Below are 25,910 nucleotides of genomic sequence, written 5' to 3' on the forward strand. Positions count from 1 at the left end.
ACTGAAAAACAGAGCTAACCCCAGAGGTCTGATCTGCGTCAGACAAGGACCATGAGACCACCTTGTTTACTGATCTCTGAAGGTATTTGCAAGCAAAATGGCTTTCAGAATCACCAAGGTTCATAGGGTTTGAGCCCTATGTCAGGTGACTTCAGGTAGGTCTGAGTGGTACTGAGGCAGCCTGATATTTGTCAACAAATGACAGAATGAAGAACAAACACTTGAAGAACAAGTTCCAAATTCTTATTTTTATTTTAAATATAACTATAATTAGAAACACATAATTTTGATATGGACTATAATTGAATGAGAGTCAATACAAAATTTACTTAAAGTTTAATTTCAAGTAAATCATTGGTTCTTGCATAACTTTGGTCTGAACTTGCATCAGCCTGTACTTGATGTTCCTGATGATGAACACAACTCACACAACACAAGGAATTAACACATTGCTCTGAAAACAGAAAGAATTCTGTTTTCAGAAGTCTTAGAAGGGATAATTCATTCCAGGGGAATCTATACTCCATAATTACAGTACAGAAATTAACTGCTATAAGAATTTACATCTTACTTTGTGCATTTTCTTTAGACACAACTATTACCTGTTTCTTCTGAAAGCTGGGTTTTGAGGTTTTTCCTCCTATAAAATAATGGCAGAATTTTTCTTTTTTTTTTAAATTAGTATTAACTTTCCAGGATTGATTTTGCATTGTGAGAACCCTTAAGTAACAATTCTCAGACCAGTTGCAGTTTACACATTATTACTCTGCATGTGATGGGTGTCAAACTTGGATGCAGAGAGTTCATCCTCTTTTACCAATTCCTGTGAAATCTACACCACACTGATGAGCACAAATGAAAGGATCTCGGCTTTCCTCCTGGACTGTCTGCCATCTTGGAGCACAGAAGTGAAGAGAAAAGCCTGACTAATCCAAAGAGAATTTTTTTTGCAAACACCAGTGCCAAAAGAACATCCATTTTTGGTCTCCTCCTCCTCATTCCACCCCATGCACAAGTGTCACAACAAGAGAGCAGGGGAAGGTTGGAAACACAAGATCAAAATGCCCAGGAGATCTCTGGAAGTGAACTACATCCAGGGTAAAAGGAAATCTAACATTTTTGTGGCTTGGTTCCTATGGAAAATTCATTCCAAGCCTGAATTATTTAATATTTGAATGAATGAAGGAATGAAAAGTCTTTCATCCGAAAGACGTTTCTCACTCAGTAATTTAACCCCAGCTGTTACTGTTTCTATCATGACTTAAAAGCACAGAAGGAAAGAGAAGATGGGAAAAATGAGGCAGGATGTTATCAATACATCAAACCACATATCACTGATTTCTCAAAATCAAAAATTGGAAACCAAACTACTCATTTTTTTTCTTTCATCCTTATTCTACACTGATTCATTTTTATGGTTAAATTCATAATTTTCTGGACACATTGAATCTAGGTCATTAGGGGAAAGCAGAGCTCATCTTGTAGAATGAAAGTAGTCATTAAGGCCTTTTGCTGTTTTTAATCCAGTATAAATTAGTCCTGTTTATTTAACAGTCAGAATGAATTAATGATTTATGAAATGACAAGTATTTTTACTTTTTATCTCTCTCTGAATTCTATCAGTTGGAGTATCTCTCAGGATTCTACTGAAATATTTCAGGTTCATTACACATTAGAAGTTCATACCTAGAAATGCTGAACTCTCCACCTCCTTTCTTATGAACTCCTAATAATACTCAGTTGCTGGGGTATTTTTTTTTGACTAGCAGTTTCCCTTTTATGATAACAAGAGAAAGTTTTCATTAATGCTATAGAATTTAATAAATGTCCACTTAATCCCTTTTTTTAAATTTAGATCACGCAATTCTAATTGCTAATTATGTGTTTCTCAGTGTTGGAGATGCATCATACCTTGTTGAATTCACAGATTTAAATAAGCCTTTAATAGTAGCTTTATTCTCATAAAATTAACAGCTAAAGTTTTCTAAAAACAGAACATTGAATTAACGAAATTTTTGATTTCAACTCTTATATAGTAGTAAATGGAGATCGAGACATTTCCTCCACCTACATGTAAAGTTTTGTTGTTATGATTCATCCATGCTTTGAATGTAGTTTAGTTTTTAATACTTTGTGGTGAACAAGTTTTAAAAATTGCATTATTCCTACAAACATACGTTTTTTGGAAGGGGGGGCTGGGGGGGGGGGAAATTGCTCCCATCTTTTAGACACACTCAAGGAAAAAAAAAAAAAGAAATTTAAAAAGACATAAGGACAAAAAAAAAGATATTTTAATGAAAGTTTCAGCAGGTACGTCCTGGATACCTGCTTTCCTATGGAAAAGATAAACTGAAATTGAAAAAATTTACTCCAAGATTAGCACTATTTTGTTCTTTCCCATTTTATATTGTGATTGCTTAGTAACATCTGTCCAAGAACTGTTCGCTTGGTTAAGCACTACTGATGGGAAATAGCATTCACTGAAAGATGTACCACTGAAGTTGAAGCCAAATATAACAAAACCACAAAGAGAATATAGATACAGAAAGAAAATTATGCTCACGCACAATTTTTAACTTTTTGCACCTATACTTCATCTTATTGCTTGAATATAAATAAAACTTTCTTGATCTACGCAGTTATTGCAATTTAGTGTCACAGCTATTTTTCTTGAAAATTCCTCAGAATCTAGTTGGTATGTATTATATTATATTATTCAGCTTGTTTTTTTGTAATTTCATTTCTATTTCTGTTATTCTTTTGAATTTCCAGAAGACGTAATCAAATTCATGTTGTGTGGCTAGCTCAATATACTGACTTCTGAGACAAACTCTGCGTGTTCAGCAAAGTCTTTGTAAGAACAGAGAAAGCTGATTTCAGTGAGAATAAATCAAAGCTGATAATATCTGGGAAAAAGAAAACACTGTCTAGAGAAAATAATGACTCCTCTGAAGAGATATCATTGTCAGACACTAGCGTATCTTGCCAGCTGTGGACAGGGATATTAAAATATGCTGCAAATCTGCCTCATAGCCTGGAGTGAGACTCTGGCAGGTAAGCTGTACCTGTCTGGACCAGAGAGGAGACTAAAACCAGCTGAGCCACAATGACATTCAGCCAAAACAAAACAAAAACAACAACAAAACAAAAAACAAAAACAAAAAAAAAACCAAAAAAAAAAAAAAAAAACAAAAAAAAAAACAACCAAAAGGTATAGGCAAGAAAATAGACTCACTGTAACAATCCCCCACAATCTGTGCAGCTAACTTTGCTTTGTACTTAGTTTGATTTCTGCCTGAGCACAAGGATCCCCAGGCCAACAAGTTACATCCACACTGTCCAGCAAACCACCACCCCTCACCAAGTGGGAGAGTGACACGGGCACTTGCTGTCAAACTCACAGCAGCAGCCTGACTGCTCTCTCTTCACACACAACAGACCCAAGGCCAACCCTACACAAATAACCAATTAAAAAGGCTTCCAGCATTTCAGTCTGTGACAAATTAAGCTGACTCATTGCCCCAGTCACGAACTATAATCTTTTATCTGAGCCATGTGCAAGAGGAAAAGGAACGAAACCCCTCATTAAACAATATCATTTTCTGGTGAACTTTACACTCCCAATTCAGCCCTTCTCTCCCAAAATATTGTTGCTGAAACTTACCGCTTTTGCCAACTCCCCCTGCTCCCAGCATCACCACCTTGTACTCTCTGGAGCCTGCTGAAGAACTGCTCGAGGAGCTGATCATTGCATTTTCTAGCTCCATATTGCACGAAGCAGCAGAAGGGACGGAAACAGGAGAAAAAACAACTGGCAGGTGTTTTGTCTGATCTTAAACAACTATAAAAGCTGTGTTAAGGAAAAAAAAAAAAAGAAGACAGAAAGGGAAGGTATAATGCAAGAGCTATGATTTATCAGCCTCACACACTGCTGTGCCTGTGTTAGCTGGAGAAGGTCTCATAGCAACCACTTTAACAGCTTCCAATAAAAATCTCTCTCTGCCCCCTCCCAGCTCTGTATCGTTCTCTGTTTCTCTTCCTGGACAGCAGCAGTTTTGTGAGGCTCAAGAGGTCTGGTACCTCTGAGGTTGCAGTGTCATTGAATAAATAACTCAGATACTTCAGCAAAATGAAATGGATCAAATTTCTTAATTATGAGGCTTGTTATTCTATGTAGTACTTGCTTGAATCTTGAAACAAGCCAGAGAACCTTCTTTTCACCTTGGAGTTAAATATGCATCCTATAATCATCAAGTCTGCTAGTTTTACACTTAATACCATTACAAGTGACACAAGTAACAATTTTTAACAGCCTTTCTTCTTCATGAAGGTTACTGAAAACACAGAAGTTTTCTAGGGCTAGATTTGTACTCTTTTTAGTTCACATTACATCAGTTATTTGCAGAAATAAACAAGATACTTTGGGAGGGAAAAAACAACTTTATTTGTTGTTTCCCTCCTTTTTCTACACATAATTTCCAAAGGAGAAAGAGACTGAAGGGAGGGGGATATATTTGTTTGTAGGAAAAAGTTTAAAAAGAAAACCAACTTTTTGAAAGTATTTAATACTAATATCAAGTGATTTATTTTACCAAGGTGGTGAATGACATTCAGTGTGAATATCTCACACTGAAATTATTCAGTGAAAACTTACAACAAAGTGCAGCAGCTCGGCATCCATTTCAGATTTTGTTCTTAAAACGTGTAGTCTATTTAAAGAACTTGATAAATAACAAGATACTTGCCCATCTTTAACTGCTATTAGATGTTTTTGGGACCAAGAAGCATCTGCCCCAAAATGAGTAGAAAGCAAAGATTGTACTCCTTTGGAAGTGCTGGGCTTTTGTGACAGAGATAACTAGTAAGGTGACATGGAAATGGAAGCAGGAGAAGTAATTAATAAAATATCTTGTAAGTCAGACACCTTAATCTGTCCACTCTTCCAATAACTTCACAGAGTGTAAACATATGGTATTACTTAGGAATAGTTTAGAATTAAAAATTGAAAGAGAAATGGAAAAAAAACACCATAGACTGATGAAGGACATGACTGAAAGAAAATTAAGGAGAGGAAGAGGTGTGGAAGGGCACATATCATTTAGAAGGGTAGCTTAATGGGCTAAGAAAATACATTATTAAAAAAGAACAGATACCTAGATATGATGATAATAATAATTAGAATGGAGAAGGTGAACAGAACATGAATACTCATTTTCTCTCCTAATAAAAAAATTAGGAGACAGTGGATGGAACAGAAAGTAGCCCAGTTAAAAAAGAAAAAAAAAAAAAAAGATAGATACTTTGAAAAGTAATGACTAAGCTAGGAAAATTTTTGATGCTTGAAACTGTGGGCAGTATATTGATCTTGTAATGAAAAATAATTTATATACAGAGTAATACTATCTCCATCATGGACTATTTAAATCACCCTTGCTTAAGGAATACTCACATGAACAGATCCTGGAGAAACAGAGAGACATCCAAGTATGATGGTCTTTTCAGCCAGGCAGCAAAAGTGGACAGAGACAGAGTCACTACGCTCTGATAATCTTCCAAAATCAGTATCTGCCACTGTCCTGAGGCACTTCTGAGCTCTGTAGTGCCAGGGCAGGGTGCCTGTATTTATATCTGGATGGAAACCTCAGAACTCAGAAGGATTTGTTCATCAGAGCATAAAGTAAGACGTAAACAGGAAATGCTGCATGTGATATCTAAATATTGAATTTCAGCAGGATCAGACAGGTAGGTCAGTTAATCCCCATTGCAATTAGAATTTAGTTTTAATTAAAACGATTCTTGTGTGCCCATTATTGATACAGTAGATAAAACTAATAATGATATCAAAACCACTGCTTAGAACAGCTGGGTTTTTCTGGTAATCTCCCGTAAGCACAGCAACCTTCTCCTTAAGAGCTTTTGCTCCCATACCTGGCAGTAACATTTGGCTGACATTAAAATGTCAGGAAAGTGAGTGGCTGTGGGCATGGCATAAAAGACAACCTAAGCAAAATATATTTATATATCAAAAAATTAGTGAACATAATGTAAACATGATAGACAAAAATGAGTCTTTTTTTTTTGTTGTTTCCCAGTGATTCCGTTAGTCATAGAAAAGTGGAAAGTCCATTTTTATTTTTGTTTAGAGCTGGAATGTGGGGAAGGAAATTGTGAAATGGAAGAGGCTACAAAAGGGAATTAAGTTGGAGCAGGAGGATGAGTTAAGACAACCAAATAGAAAGCCACTTCCTCATCTTTTAAGAAAAATAACAAAAAATTGACAGTACTTCTTTGTCTGAAAGAACAGAATTATATATTTGTTGATGAGAACTAAACACTTAGTTTAAATATTTGTTTTCAAGACATATACGTTTATTTAACTGTTTATTAAATATTATTACATTATATAAATAAAGATATTGTACAGACAAATCCTCGTGAATTCCAGGGATTTGTCCACAGCTAAAAGAGGTGATACTGCATTCTTATTTATAACACAGGACTTACTCTAATTGATTTTCATCATAACTTGGTATTGCCAAACAGCCTCCTCTGCCCTAATTTCATTCAATTCAGTAGTGGAGGAGAAGTATTTAGCTTTGTTTCCATTTGTAATAACATCAATTAGTCTTTTCTTCTCCCACCAGAGCACTAAAGTACAAGGGTTTACTTTCAGTCTGCTGCCAATAAAAATTAATACTGAGATGATTTGAAATTACCTGGCCTAAAACACTAATTAATATAGGGAAGGAAATCAGCTACATAACTATTTCACAGATAACAGGAATAAACTTTGCTAAATACAACTATTTAACCTGAAACAGTGGAGTTTTACAGTATGTGACGTTCCACAGCAAATTCCAGCTATCTATTTTATCTCTGCTTCACTGCTTTGAAAACCCATTTATCATGATATAAATTCATAGAAATCTGTCCTTAGGCAAAAAAAAAGAGCAACCGCAAAGGTAGAAGAAAATCATGGAGTACTAGCTTCTATTGAATCATTTATTTAAGGGATTTATTTCTAGTCCTGTTCACATATTGCTTATGACTTTATGTCAATTCTGCTGATTTTATCTTTTTTTTTTTAATTTTCTTTTAGAACTCACTGTAAAATACAGCAAGCATTTAAATAATTTGTATTCAAACTCTAGCAACTGCTTTGCTTGAATTCATATTTTGTTAGTTAAAGCTGAAATGATCATAAAGGATGCTTAGGTCTTAAGGAAAAGAACATACAGATATCTTAGAAGAGATGAGCTTTCTTGGAGAGAAAATGCCATTAGGAAACACATATCATTCATCCTACATCCCCACTTGCTCTGGGGTTGTTGAATAAAATAATGAGATGTTAATACATCATGTAAGTGTTCTGAAATTGTTTCCTAGAGCACTCTATGTTGAGGATATTTTATCAATTAACCTAGATAAATATTCTTGTTGTTAAGCAGGGAGCTCATGAGTTTGAAAACTTGAATAGCAAGCAAAATGCAAATCTTGACTGATTTGTGTTCCATTAAGTGATGGGTTAAAGGCATATGAACCATCTAATAACAGTGAATATGCATGAGCCCTCAGAGGTCCATGCCATTATGGAAACACTGACCAAACTTTTGTCCCTCGTGTTTACATATGAGATAGAGCAGAGGGAGGAAATGTAAAAAATATCCTTCATAGAAAGGCACAGAAGGCCAACTTGCTGAATTGCTGAAGTGCTACTGTGACAAGAAAGAGTGCTAATGCAGAAATCATTGCACAGCACTGGAGAAATGATTCAACCTGTTCCTGAGGAAAAGAAAACAAAAACCTTTGGCACACCAGCTTTACTTAATCAATTCTGACAAAAGCTAGCATAATAAAATAATTGCTAGGGACCTAAAAAAAAAATTCTAAACTTAAATTTTACATTAGCGTGTTTAATATATTCAGTCTCAAATATGCTGAACACCTCTGAATCCTGTTGCTAAGGGACCTCCAACAGACTACAGAAGCATTTCTATGTTTTTGGAATTCAGATTCCTACTAGAAATACCCAGTGGTTCAATCACTCACCTGCCACAGGCACCCTGACTTTCTTCAATAATCCCCATCCCTTTTCTATTCTGGAAATTACTCATCTGTGTGATGATTCATTATGTCACACACCGTATTGTTGATTGGGCACTTGACAACCTCACACCTTGAAGCTGGCTCCTCAGCTGTTAAATAGATGCCTTTTGTTCTGAAGTTCTTGTTGCTGTCCCTTGTGTCAGGCACATTTCAGCCCTGCCCCGATGAAATGCATTTTAATCTAAGCCTTATCAGCTTGTCATGAAGAAAAAGCAAATGATAGTAGGAAAGATGAAAGACTGACACTTAACCAAAAATGTGAAACTACTTCAGAGTAGAAAGAATAGAGCAGCATTTTGGTTTTGGTCGTTGTCAAAGAAAAAATTGTCACAAAAAACAACTCCCCTTATGTTATTCCAGGTTCAACAACATAACTAATACTGTGCCTGCTGAACAAAAGTTTGAGAAGTAGGGGCAGTTTGTTTCATTACTGAGAGCACTCATACAATATTAACTTTAAAATTTCTACAAGTGATTACTCTAACTCCATACTGAACAGAAACATTGAAGGTCATGTCTTAGGCTATTTCAAAGGGAAAAGCTATTTTCTCTGGGTTTCCAATAAAGTTTCACAAATGATTTATGATCCTAACTGTCTAGAAATACTAATGATTCTGGGCCATTTATGGATTTCTGTTGAATTTTAATTACACCCACAGATAAGGCTTCTACACTTTCAAATGCAAGACTTATATTCAGCATGTGAGAATATTAGAGATCTTAAAGACTTAATCCACATGAGCAGGAGAATGAACGTAGGTTTATTTAAAATTTATACACCTTCTAGTTCTTTTGTTAGGAAGGAAAATTATAAGCCTGAATATAATAAGAAATACCTTATAAACAGCATTAGAAGAGCTCTGAAGAGGTCATCTTTTGCATTCCTGCCCCATACCACAAATCCATACAAGTAAATTGAGCAACATTTACTTAGCCTTATATTAAGGTTTCCAGGGTGAGAAATTACTAAGTTTCTGAAATAAATTGCCTTGCTATCCCATTAGAAACATCTTTGAAACCCAAATGTCCTTATTACACAGTAAGATTATCACTTTTCATCCTATTTACTGCAGCTATTATGAAAAGGCAAAGTGAAAATACCAAGCACATACTTAAATATCTGGCTAGTGAATCAAACCTACCTTTTTAGTATGTAGAATTATGTTTTTCTCAGCATTCTTGTATCTTCTTTTTCTTTCAGTTTTCCTAATTTTTACCAGAAAAGTTACTCTATGAATTCTCCTCCACAAGTAATTTATTGACCTTTTGTGCCACTTGTGTTCCCAAAAACTCTCCACTGCTTGTCTTGAAGTGGTGGTCCCAACACTTAGTCCACATTAGTGTTTCAAGACTTTATACAGTATGGACTTACACCTACTAGCAGTGCATGTCAAGCTTGATGTAGTCACAATAAACACAATCAACAATAAGAGATATATATTTTAATTTTTTTATCTATATTTGAATGCCTTCAGATCACAATATACTGGGACTATCAGAATTTCTGACTTTTAATGTTCTGCCACACTGCTCCCTTTCAATCAACCTTATATTATTGGTTTTCAAACAAGAAAACAAAAAAGTGGTTTCTTTCAATTTGGACTGCTAAAAAAAAAAAAAAACCACAAAATCATTCTCGCATTTCAGTTGTTACTTTGAAAAAATTTATAGATGATGATAATGCTTGCATCCCCAAAGTCCTCCTACTTAAAAATCACTTCCTGATCTTCACACTTCACTTTAAACATGCAGATTTTCACTTTGAACCATGAAAAATAGTGCAACATTAAAAAGAAAAAAAAATAAGAAAAAGAAAGAAAAGGACTAGATAGACTCTTTAATTTTATCTGTGATCTGTCATTCATATTCTTTCCACTTCACTGCATATACTGAGTAAATGTAAGATTATCTCTAGCTACGCCAGGGAAACACCAAACAGAAAAAATTATAAATTTTAATTTCTCTGACTTAAACTTTTCTAATGTAATGGATTATTTTCTATTATTAATTTTTTTCTAGAAATCAAGTTTTTTATTGGTATTCTGTTGGTTGAACAGAAAGGACTACTTTAGTTCTTAAATATGCTGTGAATAAAAATAAGCAGAACTAAGTGCATAATTTTGCTCAACAATGGTAAGAAAAACAAAGCCAGTTCCTTTAAAATCATTACTGACTTTTCTTTTTTTTGAGAAAATTCAGGACTTTGGATAGCTAAATCTTCCACTGGATATTTTGTTTCTTATGTTGAACAGAGAAACATTTAACAATCTTTGGAGTAGCAGAGGCTTGGACTCATCTACATAATGAACAATGCTTTACAAGAAACAAGACAAAAATGTGTATATATATATATATATATATATATACTGCTGTTGTCAGAACAGTAGTGCCATCACCTCTTAAATAAAAGTTTCTGCTGCATATCTGTATTTGATTTACGACCAAACTACTTGTTTTGACAGTTTTCAATCTGTCTAAAGCAACCAGTGTCATATGTAAAAAAAGCACTGGAAACACTGGGAAACCTGTTTGAAAGATGTCACTATGTTTTACAAATCTGAAAAAAACTCTCTCATTTAAACACTGTCAAATGGATTATGAGCCAGACAAGCGTGCAAGTGCATTTATTTGGAAAGTTCCTACAGAATTCTGTTGTAAAAGATTACAAATATCTCACTTGTCACTCTGTCTTGGTTTGAAAGACAGGTGTTTGCCAAGGAAAGCAGAAGCTTCCCCTTGGACTGAAAAAAAAATATGATTCTTCCGATTATTATAATTTTGGAATTAAGAGAGCTCTCAGGCAAAGATATGGGGATAGGAATAACAGTTCTTTACTAGTATATCTAACAAGACAAACAAGAACAACAACAGCTATGAAATTACCCACAAACAGAACAGTAACTCAGTCCCAGTGTTTTTTGGCTGCAGGCACCTTTTCCCTGAGCTGCAGTTCCCGGTGCTGGGGGCGGGCGGGTCCCGCAGAGCCGCAGGAGGGCTGGGGGTGATGGCAGAGCTGTCCCAGGGGGAGAGAGAGATGGAGAGAGAGCTCTCCGCTCACGGTGTGGGTCCCGGTGATCAGTAGAGTGCTGGATGGTGGTAGCTCACAGCGAGAAGACAGCAGGGCAGGGTCCGATGATGGTTTCCCGACACTGGGATGGCAGGGATGAGACACAGGCGGCGATCGTCCTTCTCGTCTGAACTCCGCGGGGGAAATGGGCCGAGACCCAGCCTTTGGCTTCCTCTTCTGGCTGTTTGAATCTCGCGGGGCTTGCTTCTTCCCTCCCGTCCCCTCCCCCTTGTCACCAGGGCCCAGTCAACAGGTATCTTAGCATGACAATGGGGAAAATTCCACAGAGGGAAAAAGGGAAAGAAACCAACCCCCAACATTATCCACCCCGAATTTTCCCCTACCATCATGCCAAATCAAATTAAAATCTTCAAATTATAGACATCCATACAGTTACAGATACAGGCACAGTATTGTAGGTAGTTCACCCTAAAACAAGGTCTCCTTGGCGTATGCATCTGGTCTTTCCATCCCTTTGCATGATCCACCAGGTACACCCTGGCCCTTGAGCAAAAACCACCCCCCGAATTGGATTGTCTTTGCTGGAGGCAGGGTTCACCCAAACAGTTTTTCCTAGCATACCTCTCATATGCACCACTGGAACCTTGTCCCCATCTGGTGTTCTCAAGGGCTCAGACTGGGCAGAGCCTGCTCGATTAGTGGAACCTCGGGTGTTCACTAACCATGTGGCCTTTGGTAGATTAATCTCCCAGTTTTTGAAAGTCCCCCCACCCAGTGCCTTCAAGGTGGTTTTAAGCAGCCCATTGCACCGTTCCACTTTCCCAGCCGCTGGTGCGTGATAAGGAATGTGGTACACCCACTCGATGCCGTGTTCTCTGGCCCAGGTGCTTATGAGGCTGTTCTTGAAATGAGTCCCATTGTCTGACTCAATTCTCTCAGGGGTACCATGTCTCCAAAGGACTTGTTTTTCCAGGCCCAGGATGGTGTTGCGGGCAGTGGCATGAGGCACAGGGTAGGTCTCTAACCATCCAGTGGTGGCTTCCACCATGGTCAGCACGTAGCGCTTGCCTTGGCGTGTCTGAGGCAGTGTGATGTAGTCAATCTGCCAGGCCTCCCCATACTTATATTTGGACCACCACCCCCCATACCAGAGGGGCTTGACTCGCTTGGCTTGCTTGATGGCAGCACACGTCTCACAGTCATGGATAACCTGGGAAATACTGTCCATGGTGAGATCCACCCCTCGGTCTCGTGCCCACTTATAGGTAGCATCTCTGCCTTGGTGACCTGAGGCATCGTGGGCCCATCGAGCCAGGAACAACCCTCCCTTGTGTTGCCAGTCTAAGTCTATCTGTGACACCTCTATCCTTGCAGCCTGATCTACTTGCTCATTGTGTTGGTGCTCCTCATTAGCCTGACTCTTGGGGACATGGGCATCTACATGACGGACCTTTACGGGTAGCTTCTCTACCCGACTGGCAATGTCTTTCCACTCATCAGCAGCCCAGATTGGTTTTCCCCTACGTTGCCAGTTAGCTTTTTTCCATCTTTCCAGCCAGCCCCACAGAGCATTGGCTACCATCCATGAATCAGTGGAAAGGTAAAGCTTTGGCCACTTCTCTCTTTCAGCAATGTCCAGGGCCAGCTGAACAGCTTTGAGTTCAGCAAGTTGACTTGATCCACCTTCTCCTTCAGTAGCTTGTGCAACCTGTCGTGTGGGGCTCCATACGGCTGCTTTCCACTTCCGGTTCATCCCCACAATGCGACAGGAACCGTCAGTGAAAAGAGCGTAGCGAGTTTCATCTGCTGGCAGTTGGTTGTATGGTGGGGCTTCATCAGCCCGGGTCACTTGTTCTTGCTCCTCTTCATCAGCAAGGCCAAAATTTTCACCTTCTGGCCAGTTTGTAATTATTTCCAAAATCCCAGGGTGATTTGGGTTTCCGATATGGGCGTGCTGTGTGATGAGGGCAATCCACTTGCTCCATGTGGCATCGGTGGCGTGGTGGGTAGAGGGGACCTTCCCTTTAAACATCCACCCCAGCACTGATAGTCGGGGTGCCAGGAGGAGCTGTGCTTCTGTGTCAATCACCTCTGAGGCAGCTTGAACTCCTTCATAAGCAGCCAAGATCTCCTTCTCTGTTGGGGTGTAGTTGGCTTCAGACCCTCTGTAACTTCGACTCCAGAATCCCAGAGGTCGGCCTCGGGTCTCACCAGGTACCTTCTGCCAAAGGCTCCAGGACAAGCCCTTGTTCCCGGCTGCAGAGTAGAGCACATTCTTCACCTCTGGTCCCGTCCTGACTGGGCCGAGGGCTACAGCATGAGCGATCTCCTGCTTGATCTGGGCAAAGGCTTGCTGCTGCTCAGGGCCCCAGTGGAATTCGTTCTTCTTCCGGGTGACCAGGTAGAGAGGGCTCACGATCTGGCTGTACTCAGGAATGTGCATTCTCCAAAAGCCTATGGCACCTAGGAAAGCTTGTGTTTCCTTCTTGTTGGTTGGTGGAGACATCGCAGTGATCTTATTGATGACCTCAGTGGGGATTTGGCGCCGCCCATCTTGCCACTTTACTCCCAGGAACTGGATCTCTCGGGCAGGACCTTTGACTTTGCTCCTCTTGACGGCGAAACCAGCTCCCATCAGAATCTGGATGATCTTCTCTCCTTTCTCAAATACTTCCATTGCCGTGTTCCCCCACACAATGATGTCATCAATGTATTGCAGATGTTCTGGAGCTTCACCCTTTTCCAGTGCAGCCTGGATCAGTCCATGGCAGATGGTGGGGCTGTGTTTCCACCCCTGGGGCAGTCGGTTCCAGGTGTACTGCAAGCCCCTCCAGGTGAAAGCAAACTGAGGCCTGCACTCTGCTGCCAGAGGAATGGAGAAAAATGCATTGGCAATGTCAATGGTGGCGTACCACTTTGCTGCCTTGGACTCCAGCTCGTACTGGAGTTCCAGCATGTCCGGCACGGCAGCGCTCAGCGGTGGAGTCACTTCATTCAATGCACGATAGTCCACAGTCAATCTCCATTCTCCGTCAGACTTGCGCACAGGCCAGATGGGGCTGTTGAAGGGTGAGTGGGTTTTGCTGACCACCCCTTGGCCCTCCAGCTCACGGATCATCTTGTGGATGGGGATCATGGCATCTCGATTTGTCCTGTACTGCCTCTGGTGCACTGTGGAGGTGGCAATTGGCACTTGCTGCTCCTTCATCTTCAGGAGTCCCACTACAGACGGGTTCTCTGACAGTCCAAGCAAGGTGTTCAATTGCTTAATGTTTTCTGCCTCTACAGCAGCTATTCCAAAAGCCCACCTGAGTCCCTTTGGGTCTTTGTAATAGCCATTCCTCAGGAAGTCTATGCCTAGAATACACGGTGCCTCTGGGCCAGTCACAATTGGATGTTTCTGCCACTCCTTCCCAGTCAGGCTCACCTCAGCCTCCAGCAAAGTCAATTCCTGTGATCCCCCCGTGTCTTGGTTTGAAAGACAGGTGTTTGCCAAGGAAAGCAGAAGCTTCCCCTTGGACTGAAAAAAAATTGTGATTCTTCCGATTATTATAATTTTGGAATTAAGAGAGCTCTCAGGCAAATATATGGGGGTAGGAATAACAGTTCTTTACTAGTATATGTAACACGAGAAACAAGAACAACACCAGCTATGAAATTAGCCACAAACAGAACAGTAACTCAGTCCCAGTGTTTTTTGGCTGCAGGCACCTTTTCCCTGAGCTGCAGTTCCAGGTGCTGGGGGTGGGCGGGTCCCGCAGAGCTGCAGGAGGGCTGGGGGTGATGGCAGCGCTGTCCCAGGGGGAGAGAGAGATGGAGAGAGAGCTCTCCGCTCACAGTGTTGGTCCCGATGCTCAGTAGAGTGCTGGATGGTGGTAGTTCACAGCGAGAAGACAGCTGGGCAGGGTCCGATGGTGGTTTCCCGACGCAGGGATGAGACACAGACGGCGATCGTCCTTCTTGTCCGAACTCAGCGGGGGAAATGGGCCGAGGCCCAACCTTCCGCTTCCTCTTCTGGCTGTTTGAATCTCGCGGGGTTCTCTCTTCCCTCCTGTCCCCTCCCCCTTGTCACCAGGGCCCAGTCAACAGGTATCTTAGCATGACAATGGGGAAAATTCCAGAGAGGGAAAAAAAAAGGAAAGAACTAACCCTCAACACCTCGTCACCCCAGCAATAGAAACAGGCTCTTCCCCCACATGTTCTGATGGTATTAGGGTGACCTGTGAACCAGTATCAACTAATGCCCTATGTTTTTGTGGCTCTGATGTGCCAGGCCATCGGATCCACACCGTCCAAAAGACCCGGTTTTCCCGTGCCTCTCCCTGGCTAGAGGCAGGGCCCCTCTAGCACTGGTTATTATTTCCTTCCTGGGCATACATGTTGGAGGTTCCCTCAAGGGGATCTGACAAATCATCCTCCCTTTTGTAATACCCTGCATCTTGGTTATAGGAAGTTGAGGCTATCTTCACTTTAGTGGAGCTCCTTTGGTTAGTGTTTCCCTCCCTGAGTTGACGCACCCGCGCTGCCAGGGCAGAAGTGGGTTTCCCATCCCACCTCCTCATGTCTTCCCCATAGTCACGCAGAAAGAACCACAGGTCAGCTCGTGGGGTGTATCCTCTCTCCCTAGCTGGGGGACATTGGGCTCTAACTCTGGCATCTGTGACTCGCACTGGTGCTGTACTGACCTTCTTCATCTCCTCCCTCATCTCTCTCATCTCCTCTTTGAGTTCCCTAATCACGGCAGAGACCTGAGCCTGCATTGGGCCATTCATTATACTCTCAAAATTCCTGAGCCTATTGGCAACAGAACCCACTGTCTCGTGGTTGGTGTCAGCATTAATGGCTGCAATGAATGTGGTGTATTGAGATGGCCCCAGGTGTGCCAGATTCCACAACATCTGCCCTGTGCACCTGACCTTGTCGGGGTCATTGTCATGTTGTCCACCCCTCCCAAAGAGTACTTCCAGTATTGCTACTTCTCTCAGCTGTTGGATCCCCTCCTCAGTGGTCTTCCAGCGCATTCTATGGTGGTGCTCCTGCATTCTCTCTCTATGGACAAACCTCTCTCTTACACTCATTAAAAGCCGCTCCCAGAGGGAAAGGGGGCCTCGTTCCCTTACGAATATGTGATCCACACCTGAGTCCTGGGTTAGGGGTCCCAAATTCCTTGTCCGGTACCATCCAGCTGCACACCTGTACCCATAAGGTCCCAGACCCGCAGTAACCACGTTGTAAAAGCCTCACGGCCCCTTCGTACAACATCTTTACGCAGATTACGGAGACTCTCGTATGACAGGGACTCTGTGACGATCTCAACCTCTGGCTCCCCTGCTGGTTGTGAGGGCCCTGCTTTCTGATCCTTATTATCCAGGTGCTTTGTTTTCACTTTAGACTTTCTAGTTTCCACGGGGGCAACTGCTGCTGGCTGTGAGTGCCCTTGCAGTTCAGCTGGAGCCTGGAGAGATGTAACATTTGTGGGTTCCACTGCTGCACCATCAGGTTCTCCCTCTTTAAGGCAGGGGGAGAGTTTCTCAAGAGCTGGGGACAGGTACTCCTTCAGCATTTGGCCCATCTCCTTCACTAGAAACCCCACCCACTCTGGATGGTTCCTTTCTGAGGTGAGCTCTGGGGCAGAATCAGGCTCAGGGGCAACATCCTTAACCTCTGGGGCAGAATCCTTGGTCTCTGGGGCAGGGGCAGGGTAAGGGTCAGGCTCTGGGGCAGAGTCCTTAGTCTCTGGGGCAGAGCCAGGCTCTGGGGCAGGGCCAGGCTCTGGGGCAGGATCCCTATTCCTTGGGGGATGTATCACGGTTGTCATCCAAGTCAATCTCCCCTCATCTCGGAATGTTAAATAGAACAGGTTTACAAGGCCTATTAGCAATGTCAGCCACTGTATGATATCATTACTGCTTAGACGATTTTTGAACCCCTCAAAAATTGGTGGAGCAGACCCAAAAAACTGTGTAAGGGGTTGGGACAAAATTTTCCCTGGTGTCATATCCTCACAGTATGTACCATTATTAAAGTAGCCCCAAAAACATACAGTTAGAGTGTGATAGCTCCGAATCCATGTGCCCACCTTCCAGAGGAAGTTAAAAATCCATGAATTTCTCACGTTATCAGCCCACAAAAGGAACTGGATAATAGTTACAGCAGCCTGAGTTATAGGACCCATGTTCAAGTAAGGGATTGCAAATGGGAGAGATAAAGCTGTGGCCACATGGAGCCCAAACCACGGTAAGCTGGACAACATGATGCCACCTAACACAAAACTGAGGTAACTCAAGAACTGTTATTCCTTTTTCACCCTTTTCTCTCAATGCCCTCGGGCCCCACGTTGGGTGGCCAAAATCTGTCCTGGTTTGAAGGACAGGTGTTTGCCAAGGAAAGCAGAAGCTTCCCCTTGGACTGAAAAAAAAATATGATTCTTCCAATTATTATAATTTTGGAATTAAGAGAGCTCTCAGGCAAAGATATGGGGGTAGGAATAACAGTTCTTTACTAGTATATTTAACAAGACAAACAAGAACAACAACAGCTATGAAATTACCCACAAACAGAACAGTGACTCAGTCCCAGTGTTTTTTGGCTGCAGGCACCTTTTCCCTGAGCTGCAGTTCCCGGTGCTGGGGGCGGGCGGGTCCCGCAGAGCCGCAGGAGGGCTGGGGGTGATGGCAGAGCTGTCCCAGGGGGAGAGAGAGATGGAGAGAGAGCTCTCCGCTCACGGTGTGGGTCCCGGTGATCAGCAGAGTGCTGGATGGTGGTAGTTCACAGCGAGAAGACAGCCGGGCAGGGTCCGATGGTGGTTTCCCGACACTGGGATGGCAGGGATGTGACACAGGCGGCGATCGTCCTTCTCGTCCGAACTCCGCGGGGGAAATGGGCTGAGACCCAGCCTTCCGCTTCGTCTTCTGGCTGTTTGAATCTCGCGGGGCTTGCTTCTTCCCTCCCGTCCCCTCCCCCTTGTCACCAGGGCCCAGTCAACAGGTATCTTAGCATGACAACGGGGAAAATTCCACAGAGGGAAAAGGGAAAGAAACCAACCCCCAACACACTCCCAATGCAATCGATTTGAAATCTACTTCTACCAAAGATACCAGACACTGCAGTCTGTCACAAGTTAGTCTGTTAATCAGTTTAAAGATGCTATTCTTACAAAATATTGTAAGATCAATAAGCTTACGTGTTAGGAAAAGTTCTAATCTAACCTCTGTACAGTTTGAAAAGCAAAACAGTACAGTAATTTTATAATGTTGTTAATTAACCACGACTGAAAATATTCTATCACTTTAGGCTTCATTGTATCACTAATTATTTGACCATAACAAGCTCAGCTTTAGCATTAAAAAAAAAAAAAAGTTTAAAAAATTGCAAATTCAGAATCCTGGTTCTTTGTATTGAAATGCTTAACATATCTTATTGTAGTCAAAGCTGTCAAAAAATCTTACAAGAAAATATTTTGTATTTGACTAACTTTGTATTTCCATGCTTTAGTGTCAGTTTTCATATCAGTTATAGTTTTCATTGTTCTAAAAAGAAACGAATTTTCAAAATTCTATAAAGCTCAGATTTGGGATTAAGAACCATATTTCTGTGTACAAAAGACATATATATTATGTACTAACCTCGATACCAACTGCAATTAAAATGCTAAAAAATACACCCACTGTCCAAATTTCACTCTACTATGTCCACAAATGAGATTCTCTGTTCATGAGATTTCTGCTAATGCTTTACTTCTAATGACTATTAAATTTGGAATCAAATATATATACATACATATAAACTCTCATGCTATAACACATATAAGGACAATATGACTTACACAGCACATTTTAGGAATTAAAATGATACCCTGAAACATTATTTCCAAACCCACATTGCACTGACGCTGTTTCACTACTTTCCTAGTGGCTATGCTGTTCCAGAGTTCCAAGAGGTGAGAATGATATAATTTAGCTTTAATTTGATGTCTGTAAGAAAAAAAAAAATAGTGAAAACAAATTTTTAAAATTGCAATCTTATTATTTCCTTATGAAAAACAAACAAATTAACTCAAATAGTAGGCACATCTGGTCAGCTCCCAGGTCCAAGATACTTTTTCCTTCCATAAGATCAGGTTCAGATTTCTGCCACAAAAAGCCCCAGGGATCAGAACACTTGTGTCAGACTCAAGTTTGCAGAACAACATAATTCTGTATGTGGCTATAAGACAGGTTTTTTTTACTTTTTGCAGTCTCTGGATACTGATACACCTGCAAGGCGTGAGCATGTGAAGAGAGGGTAAACTAGAGAATCTCTTCTCCTTAGTTTTGCTGTGGCTATTTGCTGTAGATGGAGCTTGAAAATATAACAAAAGCCAAAGGCTGAAACAATAATGGATCATTAATAGGAAGGAGCACACAAATACCATGTTAGACAGAGGCCAACAAAGAGATAAAATGAATTATTTTCCTTCTATTAACTATAAACAGTAAATAATTCTTAAATAGTGGTAACCAGGCAAGCCCCTGATACACACCAGATGAAAGATATAGCTATTCCAGGACCTTAAATTGATTTCAGGAACCCTTTAGTAGCTGAGACCCATCTTAGGATAGCCCCTGTAATACCCTTATTTTTTAAAAAATCAAGTCTACATTGTGTTCCTATTTTCTGTATTTATCCTCCAATCTTTGGGACAAGAACAATAAACAATTTATTTTGAAAATATATCTCTTTCTTTGACTATTTTCCAGGGTATCCTTTGCTTCCATATGAATTTAATTAGAATTTTGGGTGTATTTTGTATGAATCCAAACTTTCTTTTTCCTGTGGAAAGATCTTTCAAGTTCTCAAGTGTGAATGAAAAGAAACACTTTTCCTTCACACTGAAATTACTTTAGAACTTGCACCTTCTAATAGTGTTAGAATTAACTGCCCTTCTTTACCATCATACCTGAAAAGGCCTACTCTTTCTGCATTGAAACTTCTTCATTTTTTTCTGAAAGTAACTCAAACCCACATTATTTCTTTTTTCTCAAACAACAGCTTCTAATATTGCTCAAGATTTTAGTAGAGCATTTAAGTGGGTTGGCCTTGTCTTGGTGCCAGGCACCCACCAAAGCCACATTCTCAATCCCAGGACATAGAAAAGAAAGTATAAAAAAAAGATTAATGAGATAGGACAAGAAGACATCAAAAATTGATTACTGTGATGAGCAAAACTGACTCAACTTGGGAATGTGAACTCTACTAACTAATCTGATGTACTACTAACAAAACCAGAGCAGGATAATGAGCAGTAAAATAAATCTTAAAAACACCTTCCCACCACCTCTCCCTCCCATCACAATGAGACGAGGAATGGGGTTTATGGTCAGGGCAAGATAAATTCCTGCTGCTGCTCAGGCAGGAGAGTCAGAGCCTTTTCCCTGCTCCAGTGTGGGGGAATTCTCCATGAACTTCTCAAGTGTGAGTCCATCCTATGGACAACAGTTACCTACTAATGCTCCAGTGTGGGACTGTTCTCCACAGGGTCAGTCATTCTGGAGCAGCCTGCTCCAGTGTCCCCCATGGGGTCACGAGTTCTGCCAGCAAACCTGTTCCAGGGTTTTCTCTGTGGATCTGCAGGTTCCTGTCAGGACCCTGCTCCAGAACAGGCTGTGTGATCACAGCCTCCTTTGGGCATCCCCCTGCTCCAGCCTGGGCTCCTCCAGGGGCTGCAGGTGGATCTCTGCTCCCCCGTGCCCTCCCTGGGCTGCAGGGGCACAGCTGCCTCACCATGGGCTGCTCCAGGGGCTGCAGGGGAATCTGAGCTCCAGAGCCTGGAGCAGCTCCTGCCCCTCCTTCTGCACTGCCCCGGGTGTCTGCAGGGCTGCTGCTCTCACATGGTCTCACTCCTCTCTTCTCTGGCTGCAACTACATCTGTGCTATAACCTTTTTTTTTTTTCCCCTTCTCATATCTGTTATCCCAGTGGTGTCACCACCATCACTGATGGGCTCAGCCTTGCTGATTAAAGGTCCATCCTGCATCCAGCTGGCACTGGCTCTGGGAGTTTCCAGCAGATTCTCACATAAGGCACCCGTGCAGTGCCACCACTACCAAAACCTGGCCATACCAACACAAAACAGGCATTTACACCTCCAAAACAGTACAGTAAGCCTTGTACTCATCTAAACGCTTGTTGGAGTAGTGTTGCCAAAAAATCTTTCTCAGCACCTTAGCTACCAGATGAATGGCAAACTATGGCTTTGACATAACCAGTGCCTGACAGTTGTCAATGTTCTTCACAGTATTTAAAACCCTCATGGTCCAGAAACATTATGAGATAAATTGTCTTTGAAAGGAAAATATGCACAATCATGTAAATTTAAAAAGAGAAGCTCACTTCTCTTTCTTCATTTATTTTGTCTTTTTTTTTTTACATACCAGTAAACTTCTCTATTGCCAAACCACTCTATTTCATTATCTTGGAAACAGATTATCTTCTGCCATGAAGAGAACATTCTCTCATTCTTTATTAAATCAGCTCTTCTTTTGAGATGACAACTTTTGAGTTAGACAACTAGGTCTAACTTTTTTTACATAAAGGAATAGATGTTCTGCTCTTTCAGCAGGCAACCTAGTCTCAAGATTACCTGAAGTAAATGGTGTCTAGATTTCATGCACCTCATTAAATACAGTTAAATTCTTCCATGTATTAAGTGATCTTTCTTTGTGAAATACGGACTTGGAAAACTGCTGCAAGTTAGCAAAAACTAAAAAGAAAAGGAAAGCATAAAACCATGATAAGGATTCATTGACTGCAAAGGTGGAGATCATAAATATGGTTACAGGTAAATAAGAAAGATTATTTCTTTACAGTTATGGTTATTGCTACATAACAAGTGACATAGTTTAGCAATTTTTAGGTTATCTTTAAAAATTTATTTTAATTTGGCTATTAGTAACATCTGTGTTCATGTAGAACATGTCCCTGACATTGGCTGTTATCAAACAATAACAAGTCAAAGTATGTTTGATGATTTTTTAATGTCATATGAATTTCAAACTCACAGTAATGAAGAAGCATCTGAAAAATAATACCACCACAAATTTGGCCTTGATTTTAAAACATCTTTGCTCTCCCAACTTTTTAGTGTAATATGTGATTTCTCTCACCCCTTTCTTAGAATCTCCAATGTAACTTTCTCTAACATTTAGTACTGCAGAACGTCACTTCTGCTTGAGTGCTAAATGTTCACCAGTGTTTTTTTTCTTTTAATATTATTTTTATTATTTGTGTTCAATGTCAGCATTCATTTCTCTGAAAAAAAAAAAAGAGAGGATCATCTCAGTTAAATCCTTGTGTAAATCCTATGCCAACAGGTGTTACACAACTTTATGCTTAAAAAAGGGAACTTTTAATGGCCAGGTTTGCATACAGAGTTGAGGAAGGCCTTCAGAGCAAGTTCTTGCCCTGAGCCCTCAGAATCCTGGAGAAAACATTCCCAAAGCAAGTCTGGAATACTGACTTTGCCAGCCTGAATTTCTTTCTCTCCTCATGTATATGCAATAGCAATTCATCTGGCAGGTATGGGCCATGAACCATGCTAAAGAATCTTCCAATTGCAGCAGAAATGCACTATAATGAGTCCCATAAAAATCACTAAGTCTGACATTGGAAGGACATTGGGAATATTAAAATTGAGATTCAGGTGTCGGGAGAGCATGGGTGCACATTACCATATATTTCCCTAAGCCTGTAAACTATTCTTGTCCTGCTGCAATTTGCACAGTGCAGCAATTAATTGTGGATTATTTTTATAGGATAATGGTGAGCATAATCAGTCAAATTTAATTGACAGCCCACTGGAACTTAAGGAGATTTGATTTTTTTTTAGAGTTTTGAATTTTGGAAGCCTCAAATTAAAGGCAGACAATTAAGACAGATTTTGTCAAAGACTGTCCAATTAATCACAATTTGTTTATCAATGCACATATCCTGTTGTACCAAATACAATAATAGCAAGTAGATGTTTTCTTACCGTATTTTATTTTTAAGGTGGTCTTCCATTTTCTTTTCTGTTCCTCTGACAATATCAGTAGTACCTTATGACTTGCCATGTTTTGTCATTCATGTATAATTCTATTAATATTTTATTTTTATTTCTCTTTAATGTACTTTATGTAGATAACTCATATAATAATTATAAATTTCTGTGAGAAATCTTTCTAGCATTTCATGAACAGAATCTTATCCACCTCATGACTGAAATTACAATTTTATTTCATCTTCTACCCCTATACTTGTTTGCAGATAAGTCACAGAAACATGTAGCAAAAAGAACACATGATAATTTGCCTGTTGCTTATTGCTTCCCAAATCTTTTGCAGAATTATTCAGTTACATAAGTTGTAGTTATAAAAGTGCAGATATTATTTTTCTTTTTTTCCCCTGGACTTTGTATTTGGTTTATGTGTAAGAAGAATCATCATAAAGTGGGGAAAATGTAATGAAGTCTAAATTGTGCTGTTCTTTAAAGCACATGGGCTTCTGCCATGTACCTGCTCATGCTCAAACTGATGAATAGTAAAAGACAACGAAAGTCTGGTGATTTAATCAGCTTCAGAACAATCACTCGCATCACACAGTTTTCTCAAAATTACTCATAATCACAGGAGATTTTTCATTGATGTTATCCCACTATTCTCTTTGACAGCAACATTATTATGTGATGGGTGTGTATGTTTGTGCCTCTGTGTTCATGCACATATCCCCAGCTTGCAAAAGACAGGAGTGGTTCCTCAAGGTATTTATTTATCCAGATAGAGGTTTTCTGAAAAGGAATCTTACTTTCGAGAATTATCATTTCTCTGAATGTTTATTTTTATCCAAACTGAAATTATTCTGCACTTGCACCGTCTGATTTGAATTGCATCCTGATCATGAATATCATACTGCTCTGAATTTCTGTTTTTTGTACTTTGCCACTCTGGCTGGAATGAAGAGTAGGAGGAGGGCAGCTGAGCTGATGAAAGGGCTGGAAGGAATATCTGTGGTGGATGGCTGAGGACTCTGGACTGGTCTAGATTGGAGAAAAGGGGATGAGGGGTAATCTCATTGCTTCTTGCAGCTTCCTGAGAAGTGGAAGCATTGAGGGAGGTGTTGAGCTCTTCTTCCTGTGATATGGCACATGGGAATAGATTAAAGCTGGACCAGGGGAGATTTAGATTGGACATCAGGAGACATTTCCTCACCCAGATGGTGGTCAAAGACTGGGGCAGGCTGCCCAGAGAAATGGTCAATGTACCAAACCTGTCACTTTAAGGGCGTTTGGACACTGCCCTACTTTTAACTTTTGGTCAGCCCTGTATTGGTCAGACAGTTGGACTGCATGACCACTGTAGGTTCCTTACAACTGAAATAATCTACTCTATTTTAAAGTCTTTAAAGGTGAATCGAGACTAACATGTTAATTTGGACTAGGAACATGTGTCTGAATAAAATTTCCTGACTGTCCTCAGTGACACTTTTAGCAAAGATGTTTGTAGTGATTCATTCTGCAGATCCATTCTTTCAGGATACATCCTTATTACTAATGTTACTGCCTAGTGTCACTTCTTTGTGACATTTTGGTTGCTGAGAAACAAGGAGTAGGGAAGGTCAGGGAAGTCCAGTGAGTTTTCCAAAGGCAAACAATAATTGGTAGGTTTCTTTTTGCTTTTGTTTATTTTTCTCACTACAATTTTTGCATTGTCTTACTTCATAAATTTCAAACTACCAGTCTCAAATATTGAACAAAACAGCAAAAAGTGTTAGGATATAGCTGAGTCTATATGTAGGAACATCGGATTTGGGTACAAGAATTTCACCAGAGCTTTTGCAAAGTGTGGATAAAGGTATAGTTCCATCTCCAGAAAAAGAAGGCTTTAATATTCTACTGAAAAAAGAAAAAAGGAAAAATACAGAAAATGGAAAAATACTTTCTGTAATATTGACTTAAAACATGGAGTTTTAAAACAAAGTTCCTTAAAACAAAGGAATTCTTCCTGAAAGAAGAGGTACAGAGGACTACAAGATGACTGATATTATCAAGCACTAAATTTTAAAAGAACGAACTTTTTGCTTCCCATTAAGGTTTTAACACCAGGTTTCCCGTGTTCCTTGTTGAGTGGAAAAGGAAAGATCCTTTCTATTTCCCAAAAATGTCATATGGCCTATTTGAGCGACAACATTTGCCATGTGCTTTTTGACTAAGCCTGTAATGCACCTGATATATCTAGATAGCAGATCCAAAGCTGTCCAAGTCCAAAAAATCAACCTAGTGGAATATCTTTTCCAATAAAATTTTACCAAGAAATTGGTAGTGAATCACTAGTAATAGGTATGTTTTTTTGGTCTCTAGGCAAACAAAAACCATGGAGGTTTCCCTTGACTCTTGCCTTGATTCATGGCTGCCTGGCCTTGTGTCAGAAGTCTTTAAGAAGTATTGTATTTTAGTAAAACCTTCAGAGTATAGAAATCTACTTCAGGAAACCAGTCAGAAAAGCTCAGAGAAATCAGGACAGCTCTTAAGTTAACATAAAACCGCTTTTACCCTTTAATCTTGTTTTGGAATAAGACCAGAAAAAACAATACAAGCCACTGACTATTACAGGAGGAAATGATAAACACTTTGCAGCCATATCCTTCTTCTGAAACTACCTTACAGTATACACAGACACATAGTTCCAAATTTACATAATGTTTACATCACCTAATTAAAATTTTCTAATAAAGACAAGAGTCAGAGAAGCCCATAAATCATATGC

The 25,910-nt window shown here is 40.3% G+C and overlaps 1 protein-coding gene across 1 annotated transcript in view; it reads right to left on the bottom strand.

Annotated features, from left to right (window-relative positions):
* The window catches only part of RIT2 (Ras like without CAAX 2), a 188,269-nt gene extending 184,502 nt beyond the window's left edge, over window positions 1-3,767 (bottom strand). The window contains exon 1 of the mRNA XM_062512914.1: window positions 3,665-3,767. Within this exon, the coding sequence (XP_062368898.1) occupies window positions 3,665-3,767 (103 nt within the window). The remainder of the gene's footprint in view (window positions 1-3,664) is intronic.
* Between the last annotated feature and the right edge of the window lie 22,143 nt (window positions 3,768-25,910).

This window comes from Cinclus cinclus, chromosome Z, assembly GCF_963662255.1.
Source record: "Cinclus cinclus chromosome Z, bCinCin1.1, whole genome shotgun sequence".
In the NCBI taxonomy this organism is placed as follows: domain Eukaryota; kingdom Metazoa; phylum Chordata; class Aves; order Passeriformes; family Cinclidae; genus Cinclus; species Cinclus cinclus.